This window comes from Vitis vinifera, chromosome 5 (genome assembly GCF_030704535.1).
Source record: "Vitis vinifera cultivar Pinot Noir 40024 chromosome 5, ASM3070453v1".
Classification (NCBI taxonomy): Eukaryota; Viridiplantae; Streptophyta; class Magnoliopsida; order Vitales; family Vitaceae; genus Vitis; species Vitis vinifera.
In genome coordinates this window covers 25,006,690-25,025,499 of record NC_081809.1, presented here as the reverse complement: position 1 = coordinate 25,025,499, position 18,810 = coordinate 25,006,690, and the positions used below count along the sequence as shown (strand labels likewise).

At 34.1% G+C, this 18,810-nt stretch overlaps 2 protein-coding genes across 5 annotated transcripts; both read left to right on the top strand.

The window, feature by feature from the left end:
- The first annotated feature begins 1,206 nt into the window (after positions 1-1,206).
- LOC104879471 (hypothetical protein) lies at positions 1,207-8,699 on the top strand. Of its 3 annotated transcripts, none has more exons than XM_010652328.3 (5): positions 1,207-1,407; positions 2,178-3,364; positions 3,897-4,205; positions 4,734-4,825; positions 7,471-8,699. In XM_010652328.3, exons 2-5 carry the CDS (start codon positions 2,408-2,410, stop codon positions 8,330-8,332), a joined length of 2,220 nt encoding a protein of 739 aa, XP_010650630.1. In that variant the 5' UTR covers positions 1,207-1,407; positions 2,178-2,407; the 3' UTR covers positions 8,333-8,699. The 3 variants fall into 3 exon arrangements, with proteins under 3 accessions (XP_010650630.1, XP_010650629.1, XP_010650628.1); XM_010652327.3 differs by having other exon boundaries at positions 1,297-1,833; XM_010652326.2 differs by lacking the exon at positions 1,207-1,407 and adding an exon at positions 1,840-1,963.
- A 1,482-nt stretch (positions 8,700-10,181) lies between these two features.
- On the top strand, positions 10,182-18,769 carry LOC100267984 (calreticulin-3). 2 transcript variants are annotated; one of them, XR_002030180.2, is made up of 15 exons: positions 10,193-10,356; positions 12,061-12,168; positions 13,649-13,841; positions 15,060-15,315; positions 15,500-15,556; positions 15,652-15,699; positions 16,062-16,148; positions 16,241-16,298; positions 16,758-16,825; positions 17,281-17,376; positions 17,458-17,514; positions 17,625-17,708; positions 17,832-17,864; positions 17,993-18,102; positions 18,358-18,769. XR_002030180.2 is itself a non-coding variant. In XM_010652325.3 (14 exons), the coding sequence occupies exons 1-14, from the start codon at positions 10,251-10,253 to the stop codon at positions 18,002-18,004; spliced, it is 1,263 nt and encodes a 420-aa protein (XP_010650627.1). In that variant the 5' UTR covers positions 10,182-10,250; the 3' UTR covers positions 18,005-18,196. The 2 variants fall into 2 exon arrangements, 1 of the variants encoding a protein (XP_010650627.1); XM_010652325.3 differs by lacking the exon at positions 18,358-18,769 and having other exon boundaries at positions 10,182-10,356; positions 17,993-18,196.
- Positions 18,770-18,810: the final 41 nt, after the last annotated feature.

The window sequence follows — 18,810 nt, the reverse complement described above, 5'->3', positions numbered from 1 at the left end:
ATGTAATGAAATTAGCTTGAATTAGGCCAAAAATTTAGCATACATTTTGAGAAAATAAAGCTTTTATAGAAGAGAAGTGAATAAAAGACATACATAGAATCAAAATTGGTGCTAAATTTTGGTCACAATAGGATGATTCTAAGTCTATTGCATATAAGTCCAAACCCAATCATATTGATAACTACAAAAAGAAAATTATATAATATTTATAAAATAAATAAAATACCTAAAGGGATGTTTGCTACTAGGCTAAGAAGTAAATAATTGAGATGCCAATGCCCATGGGTTTAATTATTTGAACTAAAATAATAATAATTTGTTTTTCAATAACTATAAAAAATTAATTTTGTTCAAAACCTATTATTATGAAAACACTTAATCATGATAAAAATAAATGATTGATAGAGGTGAACTTAGCTTAATATGATTAGATGTATCTGGGAAGTGTTTTTAAGAATAGTTTTTTGTTCTTCATAACAAGAAACATAGAAAACATGTTTGAGAATCAAAAACTGTTTTTTGTTTTTTGATTTTAAGAATAAAAAAATTTGGTATTTTAGAAAACATATTTTATTTTATTTTTTAAATTTTCACTTATTTTTCAAGGGATGTTTTAAAAAATAATTATAATAATTAAAAATAAAATATTATATATGAAATTTAATTTTAAAATATTAAAAATATCTTAAGTTTCCAAACTTTTATTTTACAAAAATTAGAGAATAATTTTTTAAAATTTTCTTAAAAACTATTTTTAAAAATTATTTTCAAAAATAGTTACTATAAGGTTATATTTTATATTTGATTTATAAATTAAAAATATCTAAAAAATCAATAATATTCATTGAAATTCAAGTTGATTTTTACACATTTGTAATAAAAAATTTAATACAAAGAGTGCAAAAATTAGGAGAAAAAAAATAAAGAAGGAAATAAGTGTAACTAAATTTATTGACAACCACACCTTAAATTTTTGTTTTTAATATATTTATGGAAAAATTTATTTTCTTGAAATTAAAAAAATAAAATTCAGTAGGGTTGGAGTGGGTCCTCAACCACCTAATGTCTGTCACATTTTGGTTACGCAATTTGCATCAGATCTGACATCTTTTCAGGTAGCCGACACTCCACTGCATTGCACATGCACCCATTTTCATGCATAATTTTTTATTCAAAAACCCAGAAAAAGAAGGGAAAAAATGTCCACCATATGTAGAATTTTAAATTAATAATATAAAGGACGTCAATATTTTATAGAAATATCATTTATTTTGTGACTATTTTATTGTCTGATAAGATTCCTTTTCAGATATTGGAAAATTTCTATCAGTTTCTCTCATTTTCCCTTTGGTTTTCTGGAAATCCAATCAGGTCCGGAAAGTGGGTCAGCTTCTATTTGTGTTGTGGGTATGTGGCAAGTCTTTCTGACACCTCTTTGTCTCAATCATGAACTGAGTGTGAGCCTGGCATCAATTATTTTCTTTGCGTTTTTTTTTTTTTTGGGATTTTATTTTATTTTTATTTTTTTTGGGTTCTGTTTGCAAAATTCAATACCACAGCACATGCGTCCAGATTCAGACACTTCTGAAGGCTGGTCTTCTTTCACATTATTCCTCTTTATCTTATAGAAAAAGTGCCTTTTACCCATCTGGATTTTCTTACTAATCATTCATTGCTCATCTGTTTTTAGTCTGTACCCCATCAATAATTTCCAAAGATTGAAGCTTTCTTTTCCATTTGGGTTTTTTCGCTGAACACTGCCTTTGGTTTGTGTCTGGTTTTGCATAAACTGCCAAAGGTTGTGTATATTTGAGCACTTTCCCCATCTGGCAGGTGAGTTTTCTCTCGTCCTTTTTTTCTCAGTTTCTGCTCCATTGTTACTGTTTGGTTCCAAGAGCTTCAACATTTGACTCTGAATTTGTGAATCTTGAACCCTGGATTTCTTTTCAATGCTTGGAAATGGGTGATTAATGCTGTCTTTTTTTTTTTTATTATTATGGATTTCATCTGGGTTGGTGTGTAATCTGTCGGTTTTTTGCATTATATGTACACCATTATTAGTAGTGCCAGAAACCTAGATTTTTTTTAATCTGCATATTGAAAAATGCATTTTTTTTTTTTAATGTGTGTTTGGTTTGTATGATTGAAGTTGTTCTTTTTGTTGCTCATTTCATCAGGGTTAGTGGGTGATTCCTGTTCCGCTCTCTGCAACCTGTTCAAATTCATGGGTATAGAGGGGAAAAGAGTCTTCTCAATATGGGGCTGAGGAAAAAGGGGTTTTCTCAATCTGGGTATTGAGAAGAAACCTGTTTTTTAATCTTGGCATAGAGATCTCTTGAGTTCTTGTATGAAATCTTGGATTTCTTCATCTGGGTTTTCATAGTAATGCATATTGAAGGTCTCAAAAATGGCAACTCTTGTTCCTGGTGTGCTTCTGAAGCTTCTACAGCATATGAATACAGATATAAAGATTGCTGGTGAGTACAGGTCATCTCTCTTGCAAGTTGTGAGCATTGTTCCTGCACTTGCAGGTGGTGAGCTCTTTCCAAATCAAGGGTTTTATCTCAAGGTTTCAGATTCTTCACATGCTACATATGTCTCTCTTCCTGATGAACATGATGATCTCATTCTCAGTGACAAGATTCAATTGGGTCAGTTCATACATGTGGAACGGCTTGAGGCCGCTTCCCCAGTTCCCATTCTTCATGGGGTTAGGCCTGTACCTGGCCGACACCCTTGTGTTGGAAGCCCAGAAGATATTGTTGCTACTCATTCACTTGGATTCCTCAACAATTCTTCTTTAGGATTGAAACATGTGGAAAAAGTGAAATCGCCATCCAAAGTATTGAGTAATAATCATGTTGGGGATAAGGAGAAATGCACGGCAGTGAGATCAAATGGTATTGGTAAGGATGAGCAGGGGGATAAAAAAACGCCATCTTTAAGTAGATCAAAGTCTCAATTGTCAAAACAGTCTTTGAATGTTGTTATAGATAAAAAGGAAACATTAGCAAGATTGAAGTCTTCGAATTCGCGATCGATCCCTTCGTCCCCAACAAGTTGCTATTCATTACCAACTTCTTTTGAGAAATTTGCAAATGGATTTAAGCAGCAGGCAAAGATCAAAGGAGAGAGGGCCACAGCTAAGCCTGGATTGGTGGAAAAGGCAAGTTCTGTTCGAGGGCTAAGTCCAACTAGGAAGAAGGTGCCTGTAAGCCTGCTCAGAAATGCAGTTCATGGGATTGAGTTGGGGCCTAAGGCTCTCAGAAAGAGCTGGGAAGGGAGCATAGAGGTGAAGAACAGAGAAACTTCAAAACCGAGGGCCACCAAGCATGAACTAAAGCCTGAAACTCGGAGTTCTTCTGTAAGCTTTTGGTTTCTTTCTTCCCTTTATTTTCATCACTGAATTTTGATACTGAAAAATTCAAATGATTGAAGTGTCTTGAATGTAAATGATAATGTAGGCCTTCAAAATACAAGTGTTTTAGTGTGGGTGAGTTTATAACAGATATTATTCCCTTTCTCTGCCATATATTTATTGTTTCCACTATACTCTTTCAAGTAGCTGCTCTAGAGGTGGTTCTTCTATTAGAATCCTTGAAACTTTGGGATAAATAATTTATCCAGCTATCATTGCTGTATTGGATTGTGAAAATTTAAACAATATCCTCATGTTTTCTTTGCCATGATTTTGTGCGAGAGCTCAAAATGGTTTTGAAAGTCATATGTTCTGCACTACCATCGTCTAATCCATCCATTGCTTCTTTTTTTTTTTTTCCAATGTCTTAAATCATATTTGAGGTTCTGAATACATCTCATTTGTTTATAGTTCATCTCTATCTCATATTTTGTAAATTAGATATGTCTACTCTGTCTGATTAAATTATATTGGCCAGGTTCCTAGAAAAAATCTCTTGAGTGACAGGTTACCATCTAAAGAGGAGAGTAAAGTTCGGATGTCTACCCAGTCATCTAAAGATGACAGTAAGGCACAGATGTCTATAAAGAAAATGAATGGAAATGGGGCTTTGGATGATGTTGAAAAGTCAAATAAACAAAGAAGTGCTGTAGGAAAGAAATCATCGGAGGTTAATAATCATGGATTACCAGGAAACTTGGTCAAGGTTTTCCCGAATAGTAAGAGATTAACAGAAGGAAGTGTTTCATGGTCCTCACTTCCATCTTCTCTTGCAAAGCTCGGAAAGGTATAACTCTTACGTTCCTTCATGCTTGACAAATTTCCTTGGCTCTTAATGGAAAAATTTTCAAGCCACAAATTTTACACTGCTTAAATAAATAGTATGGGTGGTTTTGATGAGAAACTATGCCAACAATCTATGGTTTGCAATATAACTATTGGATGAATCATCATTTTGAAGAATCCCGAAATAATACAAATTGGATGATCCTTATTTCCTACAGTAATTTGGTTTTTGTTGTAGTAATAGCTTGACTTTGGGCAGTGAAGTTTCCACATTTGTCCTGAAGAAAATTACCAATTAACCATCAAGACTGTTGGCATAGTCACTTCTTGTCTGTTAGGAGCAGATCTTTTCATTTCATGTGCCTGAGATTTTATGGATTTCTGGTTTTTATTTATTTATTTTTATTATTTTTTTAAATTTTCATGATATATTACATATGGATCTCAATTTTCTGATCCTTGTAATAATTTGTAAAAAATTTTATGATGGAAGAAATTTATCAAAAATATCTTCATATTTTTTTAACAGGAAGTTTTGAAGCACAGAGATGCTGCACAAATATCTGCCATAGAGGCCATGCAAGAGGCTTCTGCTGCAGAGAGCTTACTTCGATGCTTAAGGTAATACTAACCAAGGAGGAGCAATATTTACAATAAATGTGAAAGCACCTTAAAATTTGTCACAAAACCGTTTCATTGCATTCTTTTTTATTTATTTATTCTTTTTTTAATGATATTCCCTGGTTAAATCTCTTTGGCATCAATGAGTTTAATCATCACTCATATTGTGGGCCTTGTATTTCATTAGTTGGACATGTCATGGCTTTCATGAATCATAGGAATTGATGAGGAAGTGCTGAGTAGAATGATTGGGTTGCGTCAAACTAAAATTTGTTCCCCTATTTGGAGTTTCTAGGATCAGATCAGTCAGTTTTCTGGATACTGCAATGAATTGGCCATCAGGTCTTACTGACCATCAAGCACAACCCAAAAATAATGGTGATTTAAATTACTGAAAGTTTGGCATGATCTAGCTGTGAAAACAATTTTATACAGTATTTAGGATCAGTATTTAACAGATATAGCTATAACTATCTGATAGGCTGTAAGGATTCCAGCTCAGAAGAACTTTAAAGCATTTATTAATTGAGATTTGTCCCATGCTATATAAGGAAACTCTATTCAAGCATCTTTTTCTGTGTCAGACACATGTGCTTGGGTGTATAGAAGACACTTCAGGCACCTACCACATGTAGCTTTCTTCTGTAGTGAGATGGCCATATCACCCTCCTTATGTCAATGTCAATTGGTGTTGTTACCTGGGTAACAATACATGATTGGTTCTCCTGTTAGTTTAGAGGTTGATAAGGTTTAGTGTGCTCACTTGGGTATTTGGAAGAAGCCCCATGCATTAATAGCTTCATGGAAGTTGAAGCAAGATCCAAACAATTCTCCCTTTTTCTTAACAAGTTTGAGAAATTTTCTATCTTAATGAACATAAAATTTTCAATGAAGGAGGTATTTTTCCTTCCATCTCACACATTTATGCTTTGAACTTAACCAACTTGTGTGTGTGGATTTGAAATATGTTCTTCTGATGTCTAAATTGGTATAGTAGTCTCCTTCCGCAACAAAGTCATTTGTTTATTGCTCTTACGCATAGCTCATGTTTGGAATGTGGGAATAGAGAATGAAAATGGAAAATTCATTCCATTTGCCTTTCATTACTATGTTTGGATTGGTTCTTAGAATGAAAATAGGAATAAAAAAAATTCATTCTTATGGAAATCAAATCTTACTCTTGCCAGAACTTTGATTCCTCTCTTCCACATGTATTGTGATTCTCTTCTATTCCCATCCTATTCATATTTCTTTTCCTGTGTATCAAACACACACATTGGGTCAAACATGGAACTCTTCAGAGTCCAGACATGAGGATATGTGTATATTTGTTGCTAGCTGTTGGCTATGCAAAATTATGTATGTGTTGAAGTGTGTTTATGTGCTTTTGTGGGTGTTTATTGCATGGAGAAATTGTAAGGAGCCAGGGCAGTCCAGTCAAAATTTAGTGTCTATGCCATAGGTATTGTGTTATGTGCTTGGGCGAATTAATACATGCTGATTTTTCTGATAGGAAACAAGAGAACTATTGATTTCTCTTCTTGTTGCATGCATCTTTCTCTTTCTTATACTATTGAATTCAAACAATTTTCATATTGACTTCCTGAAATGCTAATCCCTATGGGGAAGGAACTTAAATTAATTAATTAATTAATCAATTGGTTTAAGTTACACTTTGGGTAGTTTATATTGTGACAATAAAATATAGAACAAGGATAGTTAAAGAATTTCTTCATAAGAGTTATATCATTGGGATAAAGAACCGTCCAAGTTTGAAGTGAGGGCAGTATGGATTTGGAGGAAACAAGAATCCAAGAAATGAAGCTGCCGGTTTTTCTTTTTTCCTCTGAATGAATGATATGTATCTCACACACTGGCGGATCAACCCTTAAGAACCATGTTTGATGTCTGTCACCTACCCGACTAGCTCCCTACTTTAGCCTCAAACTGGAACCCTCAAACCATTCTAACTCCCAACATTGAGATGCACAAAGTCTATGTTGCATCCTTGAGTCTTACTCTCATCCTTCTACTTGGCTCACGTCCTACTAAAGGTGAAGTAGGAGAAACCTAGCTTTTTATACATCTGATCTCATGTTTTAGTTGAAAGAAATTTGGAGACATATTGGAAGTTTTATGCTCTAGGGATAATTATCTTTGATAATTTCTTTATCGCCTCCTAGGCTTCATATACCTGGTAATGCTATAACATTACTAAGACAATATAATTTTGTTTCTTAAGAGTAAGTACAAAAGGTAACAGAGCCATGCAACTTCTTAGGGGTGGAAATGGGCTAATATTGGAAAGGGTTCAGAGTGGCTTTTTATCAGCTTTGAAATGGTACTTGAACACGAGTCATTGTAACTTTTTATAGAGAAGCTACCTTAGCCCTCAGGCCTTTAATGATTGTTAATCTGTTCTATTTTTCCACAAAATGGTAATTATTTTGTAATTTTCAAACTTCAATAACTGACCCAATGTGCATCAATGCTTGTTTGATATCTTGTGTTGAGTAAAAATAGTATTTCCATGCAGTATTTATAAAAAATTCCAAAAGATGTGAACATAATTTATTATGTTTTTCTTATCAAAATTGTTTTTTTATAACTTATCAAAATAATTTATTATGTTTTCCCTCTTGCAGCACATACTCTGAGCTAAGTTCGACTGCTAAAGAAGACAACCCACAGCCTGCTGTGGAGCAGTTCTTGACTCTGCATGCAAGCTTGAATAATGCTCGCCTTGTTGCTGATTCGCTATCTAAAACCATCCCAGTTGGTTCATCTCCAGATCATGAAGAAAACCCCTCAGAAGAAGCATTAAAGATCACTTCGGATAGACGTAAACAGGCAGCTTCCTGGGCCCATGCTGCATTGGCCACCAATTTGTCATCCTTCAGTGTATTTAGAAAAGAATCCACTTTGGGTCTGGCTCCATCTCAAAACCAGAAGACTCTAGCTGGAAATCAACCCATGTTAGTCCTTGAGAACTCTGTTAAGAATGCTTCAACAAAGACACAAACCAAGGCCCGCCAGACAGTTGGCTCTAAGCTTGCTGCACCAGGAACTCCACGCAGACCAGGGGATGGGCCAACTGCAAGCCAGAAACCAAGGCCCCCACCTCCAACAGAGTGGATCAGAGGAAATGGTCTTGACGAAGCCATTGACTTGGCTGAAATGTTGCGAATGGAGTCACAAGATTGGTTCTTAGGATTTGTGGAGAGGTTCTTGGATGCTGATGTGGACATCTCGGCATTGTCAGATAACGGTCAGATAGCAGGTATGCTTACTCAGCTCAAGAGCGTAAATGACTGGTTAGATGAGATAGGGTCTAGCAAGGATGAAGGCGACACACCCCATATTTCAGCTGAGACAATCGACAGGCTGAGGAAGAAAATTTATGAGTATCTTCTCACGCATGTGGAATCTGCTGCTGCTGCACTTGGTGGTGGTGGATCACAACCATCGCCACCAACCCGAACAACAGAATCAAAAACAAGAAGATAAGCTTGGCATCAACAAGTACAGTGTCCTCCATATAAATATATATATATAAGCGCAAGAACAAGACATCACAGGTGTGCCCTTTAACCAACAAGCGGTTTTGGAGCTCCATAAGTTATGTACATAATCCTACATGGGGGTTTGAGGTATAGTTGGAGTAGTCATTACTGATTACCAAGAAAAGCATTTGATGTGAAGTTATATAGGATTGTTTTCTTTCTTTTCTTTTTAATTATTTGGGAGGGATTTGTTTACTCAAAAACTATACAAATCACAATAGTTTGCAATGGAGAGAAGAACATGGTCATCTTCTCCTGAGGCCATGAATTTGTGTTTTTGGTTTCATGAATCAAAATTCTTTTACTATTTAGTTTGCTTCCAAGGAAGGTAGAGAGAGAAACAACTGAAATTTTGGAATCCTATCCTTCACACATCAATCCCAAGTAAGCTCCATTGGTTTTTTTTTTAATACATATATTGATAATTTGATTTTGCAGATATATCGAGATATATCAGGAAATATCAGTCGATGTTTTGACATAAAGTATCAGAGGAAGGAAAATCGATCAAAACTAATGAGAAATGATACAAAAATGATAATACACATATTATAATTGATATAATATGTAACATTTTATGATAATAGGTAAATTTGAAAATGCATTTAATATTAAAATGATAATTTATCAAATTTTGTAAGTAAATTATCTTAAGGTATATATAATATTTATAATTTTATTTAAAAATTTATATATTTTTTGTATTTAATTTATGATTTTTGTTCTTTCAATAATAAATTAAATGGAATTTGAAAACAAATAATTAAGACTAATAAATTTATTAAAATTTTATTTTAATATTCCATTTTTTAAAATAAAAGATGCAAAGAACACATATTTGCACCAATGGTACAAACAACATAAATAAGTAGATGCTTATTGAAAAATAGGCAAAATCTTGAAAAATCAATGAAAAAAAGTCAATGGAAATGAGAAAATATCTTCATAAATGCGATAAATAAAATCGCTATCAAACACATTTTTAATATTATTAAAATAGTTTGTTATCTACGACAAGATTCCATGACGACATGCTCTTAATAAATGACGGATTAATGAGACATAGTTAAAAGTACTACAAATTTTGCTTTTTCTCTTTGATTTAAAGTCCATTGTAAAATCACAAATCAAATTCTAGACATATGATTTTACTTGTTGGTATAAGTAGCGCTTTCAATCATGAAATAAAGAATTTCTGTTAGTGGGTCAGTCCGTGGTCTAAAAATACATCATTTTTGTTGGTGTGTTTGGTTCATGCACTAATGTGCTTACCACTTAAGTCTTAAGTACTTTTTTGTTGGAACATTGAGAACCATCTGATTAATCCACTTTTTTTTTATCCTTTTTATTGGCCCTCTTTCAATAATGATTTTGTAATTTATATGATGCTTTTTTTGTCATAATTTTGTGTTTAATTGGTTTCATAAAATGAATGATAACTTTAATATATAGGAAAATTTTAAGTTGTGTTTGGCTCTCAAGAAAATAGAAAAGAATTTTTTAAAAATAAAAAAGATTTAAAATTAATAAATTATTTTTATGTATTTCTTTAAATTCATTTCACTTATTTTAAAATTAAATAATTTAAAAATTCACAAACTTCCAATTAATTTCAATTATATTTATTTTTTAAAATATTTTTATAGTAAAATAAATATAAAAAAAAATTCTTTGAATCCACTTCACTTTTACTTAAAAAAAAGTTTCATATCAATTTTCAAGTTGTGGACAATGGAGGGCTAGTATTGCCACTTCAATGAAATGGGGGGTATTTATGACAATTCACAAGTTTTCCAACTACAAACTCTCCACTCTGTCACTAAAAAGGCATTTGCGCCTGCTTTTACCGGCTGACCTCCAAAATGCCGGTGATTCGGCTGCAACCGCCGCTAAAGCTTCTGCTTTTAATTTTGGTGTTCTATTTTCGTTATTCAGATTCAGAGATTATTTTCGAAGAACGATTTGAAGGTATTTATTAATCTTTTTTTTTTTTTTTAGATTTGATTTTAGTATTGTTTGTTTTGTTGCTGAGAAAACGGAAGAAAAACAAAATGGAAAATTAAGCATCAAATCATCAAGTGGGCCTTGTGATTTCTCTTGCTTGATTCTAATCTCCGCCTAATATCCATAGTCGAGTCGAACTTGAGCTAATTATAGTTTTGGTAGAAGTGGCTCAGGGGAGTGGTTTTTTTTTTCCTGGTACTTTCTCGGCGATCGAACAGAGCCTAGAATCCAAGATTTTCTCTCGAATTTGGTAAAAAAAGAAAAAGAAATAGTTCATAATCAGAAGTTTTGTTTGGATCAGAAGTTGTGTTGATGGTTGCTTCAAAATGGGCTGTTGTCTGTTGATTAAACTAATTTATGAGACTTCCGCCGATTGTGCATTTTTTTTCTTTTCCCATTGATTGGTAGCGGGAAAATGGAAGAAAACAAATAAGAAAAGCAGCGTCAAGTGGGCCTTATTGTTTGTCTTGTTTGATTTTCTTCTCCACCCAAGACCCAAAGTCCAACTTATGCTGCATTCTTCTTCTGAGTAGGATTAGCTCAGTAGGGATTTTTCTTCTTTTCTTCTTTTCCTTGTTAACTTTCTCGGCTACCAAACGTGGTACAGAGTTTATGAGCCACGTTATTGCCCTTAATTTGCAGAAAAATAGTTCATAGTCAGTGGTGGTTTTGTGTGGGAAGAAGTTTAATGATAAGTTAAAAATGGGTCGTGGATTAAACTCTTTATGGGTTTCTTTTCTGATTTATTTATTTATTTTTTCTGTTTCTTCGGGTGTGGTTGCTGGGAAATCAGAGGAAAAGAAGAAAATAATTGTGGGTCTTATGATTCTTCTAATTTGATTTTCATCTCCACCTAAAACCCAAACTCAAACTTAAGCTGGATGTCTTCTTAATGGAATTAGCTCTGTTTGGGTTTTTCATTTCCATTTTCTTTTTCCCTGTACTTTTTCAGTGGCCAAAGAGAGCCAAGAAGAGAATTCATGATATGTTGTTTCCCTTAATTTGAAGAAAAATTATCCACCGTTAGTGGCTGTGCATTGGGAGAAAGTTGTGTTGATGATTGGTTTAAAATGGGTTGTTGATTAAATTTCTTTATGGGCTCTCTGATTGTATGTTTCTTGTGTTCAATTGCCGAGAAAACGAAGGGAACCAAAATGTAAATGAAACATAAAATGGGCATTAAGGTTTCTTTTATTTTATTTTCCTCTCCACGCAAAACCCAAACTCAAACTCAAGCTATGTAGTTGTTTTAGTAGGATTTGGCACAGTGGAGCTACTTCCTTCTCTATTCCATTGCAACCGAGTAGAGTCTGGAATTTATGATCTAAATTGTTTGCTTAATTTGGAACAAAATAATTCATTGTAGGAGGTGCTTTGGCTTAAACATCTTTACGGGATTTTCTCTGTTTATATGTTTTCTATGTTCCTTGTTTGGTTGTTAAGCAGGCTGAGGGAAATAAAAGAACAAAAAAATTTGGGTTCTTATCTCTTTTATCTTTTAGTTTTCCAAGAAAGTAAAAAACCAACTTCAACTGAGATAAATGATTGTATTAGGATATGGAGTACGGTTTCTTTTTCCTTTTTTCCTACATTTCTCAGCAACCAAATGGAAGCATTGAACTAGGCTGCTTACTGATGTAAATATTTATTAATATTTGTGGCAACAAGATGGATGGCAGAGCCGCTGGGTTGTATCAGATTGGAAAAGGAGTGAAGGGAAAGCTGGTTTGTTTAAGCACACAGCTGGAAAATGGTCTGGAGATCCTGATGATAAAGGTAATTCTATTGAGGAATTTTGTAATGAAATTTTACTTACTTTTTGATTGATTCTTAAAATGAAGAGGTTAATCCATTCTCTCCATTGACAAATTCAATAATTTGATTGGTCTTGATGTTTTGGTAGGGTGATGCAGTTTTATTGACAAGGTAAAATGTTTGTAGATTAATGGAAGTTGATTTAATGAAATTGATCTATGCATAAAATTTTATGACCTTTTTTTTTTTTAATATCAGAAACAAAGATATATTGTATGCTTAAAATTATACGACTCAGGAAGGATATGTTAGATTTCGAGATTAAGGAGGGTGATCCAGTAATGAAAAATGCTTATAAATCAGAAATAGAAAACTACCTCTATTGCCTGCTTACCATGTTTTAACTGGGCATCTGGATTGCACCCTTCACTTCGAAATATATTGACATTATACTCCCTTGAAGCATTTAATTGTGAATATTAACCAGAATGAAGTGGTTGTAAACCACAAATAAGAATGATTGAATCAGTTTGATGGTTGACTTTAATCCTTGTATTGGGAAAATTGCACTTCTCTCAGCTGAAATTTTATCTAAATCAAAGAGGCCTACAATTATTTTCTAAAAATACACTAACCTTCTTGTCAACAACATTCTGTTAATGGCTTTAAGAAATAGAGTGAAATCACATTGCTAACCTTGTTTGATGTTATTCATATGTTTGGATAAAAAAACAACTTATGTTAGGGCACAGGGTCATTTTTAAAAAATGAAGTACGACATTGACATTTCTATCAATATAAGTGATGAACATTGGCAGAGGAGAGGTTGGTTGGTGGCTAAATCTCACTGTTGAGGAATGTAATTTTATCTGAAAAACAAATGGTTGTTGCTATCACGCTCATTACATGATTCAAATACCTGTTATCGTTTTTTTGAGATCTAATAATTATTATTTCAATTTCCTGCATGAAATATAGACTGCTGATCTTAGTAGTGTCACATTTCAATTCATAGATAAAAGCAATTTTTTGATATGCATGACAATTTAGCAGCCCCAATTTTTTTAAAGCTCTAGGGATCTTGCTAATTTTACTCTGACAGAAGTACTGCATTACCATCATACCAAGTAACTGGATGGAACCATATTCGATTGCACCTCCTTTTCTATTGAGTTCTTCAGAGTTCACACCACTTGAACATTAACCAAGTGCTGACGATTTGTTTTGAATATTGTATACAACTATAAATGTAGTTCAAAAAAGACAAGAAATTACTTTTGATTGATAAACATCATGAACCCTAGCATTTGGAATTAGAAGGTTTCCATTGTGTTGAATATTGATATATCAATCTACAATAAACAAGAAACAGGTGGATAAAGAGTGGTCATGGAAAGGAGTATCATTTTGATTTTGGGTTACAATCCACTCAGTAAGTGGTAATCAATTAGAGATTATTTATAACTGCAGTTTGAGCACTGTTCTGTACCAAATCATGCAGGTATTCAGACATATAAAGATGCCAAGCATTTTGCAATATCTGCAAAGATACCGGAGTTCAACAACAAGAACAGAACACTTGTGGTTCAGTATTCCATAAAGTTTGAACAGGACATTGAATGCGGTGGTGGTTACATTAAGCTTCACTCAGGTTATGTCAATCAGAAGAAATATGGTGGTGATACTCCTTACAGGTCTGAAATTTCATTGCATAATTTTTAGTCACCCCGTTTTATATTCAAAGCCCCTCTCTTGGAAAATCTATCATGTGCTCTGATAAGAATTTGAAAATTCCTTAGCATAAGAGCCTGAACTTTTCTTTCGTACCTTTTTTTGGTGGTTGTTGTTTATGTTTTGTTTTTTCTTTTACATGGTCAAAATGTTCAGTGTTTAGGTAGAGTAATTCTTTCACTTATCATATAGTTTCATTATTTTGCTTGTTTGTTGGGCACTATGATAAAAAATTTAAAATTATAGCTGCTTGCTGTTTTGTGTTTTTTGCTTGCAAAAGGGACTTGTCTTGCAACAGTAATTTCTTTATATTTTTTTTCTTCTTTTAGAATGAAATTTTGTTTTTTTTGTTTTTTTTTCCTTTTTAAAAGAAGCAGGCTCATCATTATTTTTACAACAAGGATAGCTGGATAACCTTGCATACAAAATAATCTTTTAAGTCTTTTGTGCTTGACATGTTCCTTGCATGACTCCCCCTGCAGATCTCATACTTGGTCTTGTGTGGCTCTTCATATTCTTAAAAAAGGGGAAAAAGAAAAAAGGAAGTCTTCAATTACAATAGCTTATACCAGATTGATATTGAGCTTTTATCCTTTTACTTTGGTTGTGGATTGACTAGGAATATGCTAGAGGAAGTCAAATGCTTTATGGTACTTGGTGTAGGCCCATCTAAGATACGACACCATGTCCATAGGATAGTTTTAGTTGTTATGAGGATGTTATGATGCATGAATGGCAAGATTACAAAAAGAAGAGATTAATCCTCCAGAGAACTTATAGGTTGAATTAGCCACTGAGGGGAAGAGGGAAGGTTGACTGAGATGGTTTTGTTGTGTTTATCAGTAAAAATGATTGCAACAATAAGTAATATGATTCATTGAATTATTTACAAGGCCAATGGGAAGATAAAAAAGAAAGATGTGAATTGACTAGAGGAAGAAGCGCCCAAGGATTAATAGAGACATTTCAACACGTGTGCGTGTGGGTTGCTTATGTTATTACTGAGTGTTGTTTGGTTGTTGTATATTGTTTTGCAATTAAATTGTTGCTTTTGTTTGGCTCAAATTCTCGGTCTGTTGCATGATTGGGTATCTGGATACCAATTGTTTTTTTGTTTTTTTTCTACTTTTCAACAATGATATAGTGATAACTCCTCCAACCAGTCACTTTCTGTTTTGCAGTTTGATGTTTGGACCAGATATATGTGGCACACAGCAAAAGAAGCTCCATGTTATAGTCTCTTACCAGGGACAAAATTATCCCATAAAAAAGGAGATACAATGTGAAACAGACAAGTTAACACATTTCTATACATTTATTCTTAGGCCTGACGCAACTTATACTGTCCTTGTTGACAATCGAGAAAGAGAATTTGGAAGCTTGTACACAGACTGGGATATCCTTCCTCCACGAAAAATCAAAGGTGACAGTAGAAAGGTATGGTTCCATTATTAGAAAAGGTGGAGCAATCTTTTATGACTGTTATATGACTAAATCAGGAACCTCTGGTTGGTGGCAGCATACACCAATCTGGCTCCTTATATACAGCCCTTTTCACAGTAGGGATCTTTATTCAGAATTCCTGTAAAAAATGTGTGTTTGATTTCCCTTCTATTTGCAGCCTGCAGACTGGGACGATAGAGAATATATTGATGATCCTAATGATGTGAAACCAGTGGTACTGTGCTTTGCATTTTATCTATTGGTTGAAATGGTGATCTGTAATTTTACCATATAAATTGTGGACTTCAATAATCTGTCTTGATGATGCAGGGATATGATTCAATTCCTGCTGAAATTCCCGATCCAAAGGCTAAAGAGGTTTGCTGATTGCTTGAGTATTAAATGCTTTATAATGATTGCTATAGTGGATAAGTCTTATCTTTTGGGTGTCAAAGAAAATTTGATTATTGGGACCCATGCAAATTTCCTTGTCTATATGTCATGTCCTGAGGGAACATCACATTGTTTATCATTCAGTGAATATGGAGATCTTTTTCCTCTCCAAATACTTTTCCTCTTTTCTTATGCATTTCAATAATAGGATAATTTGGTTTATTATTTAAAAAAAAAGAATCATTTAATAAGTATATTGGCTTATGGTGATGAATAGTTGGAAAAAAAAGAAAGGAAAGATATATGATGTTCTAACATACCATGACACTGATTTTCCTGCTGAGTAGCCTGATGATTGGGATGAAGAAGAAGATGGTTTATGGAGGCGACCAAAGATTCCAAATCCAGCATACAAAGGACCTTGGAAACGGAAGGTGCTGTCAACCTACTAATAAAAAGTTAAAACTGTATCTCAATCACATTTAAAGTGCAGCTTCTAAATTTTAAGATGTTTGCTACATGACAGAAGATCAAGAACCCCAACTATAAGGGGAAGTGGAAGACTCCTTGGATTGATAATCCAGGTATGCTCCAGTCTTCTGCAGTGTTCACTGGCTAAAACACACTTCCAAATTTGAGATTAGCTTTGTGTTTGGACTATAAGAAACAATGAAAGGAGAAAATATATTTTAGAGGGCCTGTTTATAGCGTTCTCAAACTGGAGTTGACAATATGGTCAAACGGTTTGATCCATCAAGTTCTCCTGGTTCTAGATTTGAATCCCCACTGTTAGGAGCAAAGCAAGTAGCCTGCCCCCAAATCATTGAAAAATATTATTTTGGGGTGCAAAAATAGTTTTGCTAGACGGATCGATTACTAGGTTACAATGCACTATGTTTGGATTTTTAAAAAATATTTATATTTATTATTTTTATTTTTTTGATCTTTCCTGGTATGGACCATGCTTGTAGTTGATTGACTTATGAACACCAGTTCAACCTCTAAATTAGTTTTAAAACTTCTGCTTTCTTTCTTATCTGCAGAGTTTGAAGATGACCCTGATCTATATGTACTGAAGCCAATAAAATACATAGGAATTGAAGTTTGGCAGGTAAGCATCATGCTTCAGCTTATTACTGTATTGGAAATCAATGTTATAAAGATTAGTTGTTGGGACACATTAGAAGTGGTGGTATCATATCAATAATCATTACTTGCACCCAACGAGATAAAAAATCTGTGTTGTTATCTCAAGTTGACCGAGTCAATGAAATGTTGAGTTTGGTAAAATCAGGAAAGGAAAATATTGGCCCACTTGATGGTTGATTGGGTATTCATGCCTAATAATGAGACTCTGTTCTTGGGTCTCCTGAAACTGACCCAGGCTGGTATCCACCTGAGTGTAAAAACTTGTTGCTTTACTTTGTCTGGGTAAATATTGGCTTCTCTCTTCAATGGAGTTTGGATTGATTTCCTGATCTAGCCAAGCATTTTGTTCCTGAGCCTTCAGTTAATAATTACTTATCCTTGGCTACAAATAGAACCTGATGAATCATGGCAATGCAGGTTAAGGCTGGTTCAGTTTTTGACAACATTTTGATCTGTGATGACCCAGAGTATGCAAGACAAGTTGTAGAAGACGTATGGGGGAAGAACAGAGAGGTGAGCTGCTTCTCTTCGTATCTACTTTTGGTGTCTGGTCAAGTGCATGTGTCTAATCTTTGTTTTATGATGAAATTTCAGGCTGAAAAAGAGGCATTCGAGGAAGCAGAGAAAGTGAGAAGAGCCAGGGAAGAAAAGGTGATTAAAAAAATGTTCCATGACTACTGGGCTTTCTTTCTTGAGTTCATAGTTTTAGCAAGCACTGTTTTTCCCAAATAATCTTCAAAGTACTCGAATTGTGTGTTTAGGAAGCGGAAAGAACAAGAGAGGAAAGTGAGAAGAGGAAAGCAGCAAGGGATAGTCGGTATGGAGCTAGGAAGCGCCGTAGAAGGGTATTGTATCTCATATCATTCCTTCTCTTTGTATCTTTAATGAAACCTGCAATTATCAATCCATTTCCAGGTTGCTGCTTTAGATTCATAATCGCTCTAATTCAAATATAACTTCATTTGCAGCATGATCCAGACGACGACTTGGATGATTACCACGTAAGCATGAATTTTCCTCTTAATTTCTATCATATTAGGCGCCAAACTCCTGAAAAAACACATTCCCGTTACTCAATACTGATTTGAACATTTCCAAGCTTAAATCCTAGTTCTCTTTTTCCTTGCAGGATGAACTTTAAGAGGCAGTTGCAGAGATTTTCGGCTTTTACTTTGTTGAAAGATAAAAGGAAGAGATCACTGCACTTTGCTGGACCCCCAATGCCCTGCATTATTGCGAGTATTTCTACTCTCTACTTGTTGTAACATTAAAATTACACTGAAATGTATTTTCTCCTAACTGATATCCTGAATAAAACAGTAGGGTTTTTGTCGATCCTGTGCACGTGATCATGTAGCTTCTCTAGTCTGTCAGAACCCGATTTGAAACTTGTCAGGTTTTTGGTGTTTGGCTGTGTTGCAGCCTAGCAAAACCCTAGCTGAATTGATAGAAACTGGACAGGTTTTGATTTTTCTGTTTTACCTGTTTTTCCAGCATGGTGAGAAAAACCGAAGAAAAACAAAGATTGTAGAGTCTGATGTGGACTCTGCAGTTGTAATTTAATGCCATTAGAGAAGAGCCATCAACCTCCATGGCCCCCCAATTTAGCTTCTCATCCTGGATTTCTCAAGAAGCTGAAACATGATGGGATATCGCTTTCTTGAATTGTCAGATGTGACATTTTCATTTTCTTGTGATCCAAACAGGGCAGCTGATGATTTGGGTAACTTCGCTTATAATTATAGGATAGTCATGACTAGGATTGTTCTTTTTGTTTCCTTAAGGAAAATCTCGGGGTTGGATAATGATGGAGTAAATTGTATAACAGAGAGATTTCAACAGTAGATTTCTCAGAAAAGTTTGTCTTGTTTGGATGCTAAGAAAATTGGGTATTTGTTCATTTATCTATCCTGAAACGTTACCATCAAATGTTTGCCATCATTTTGT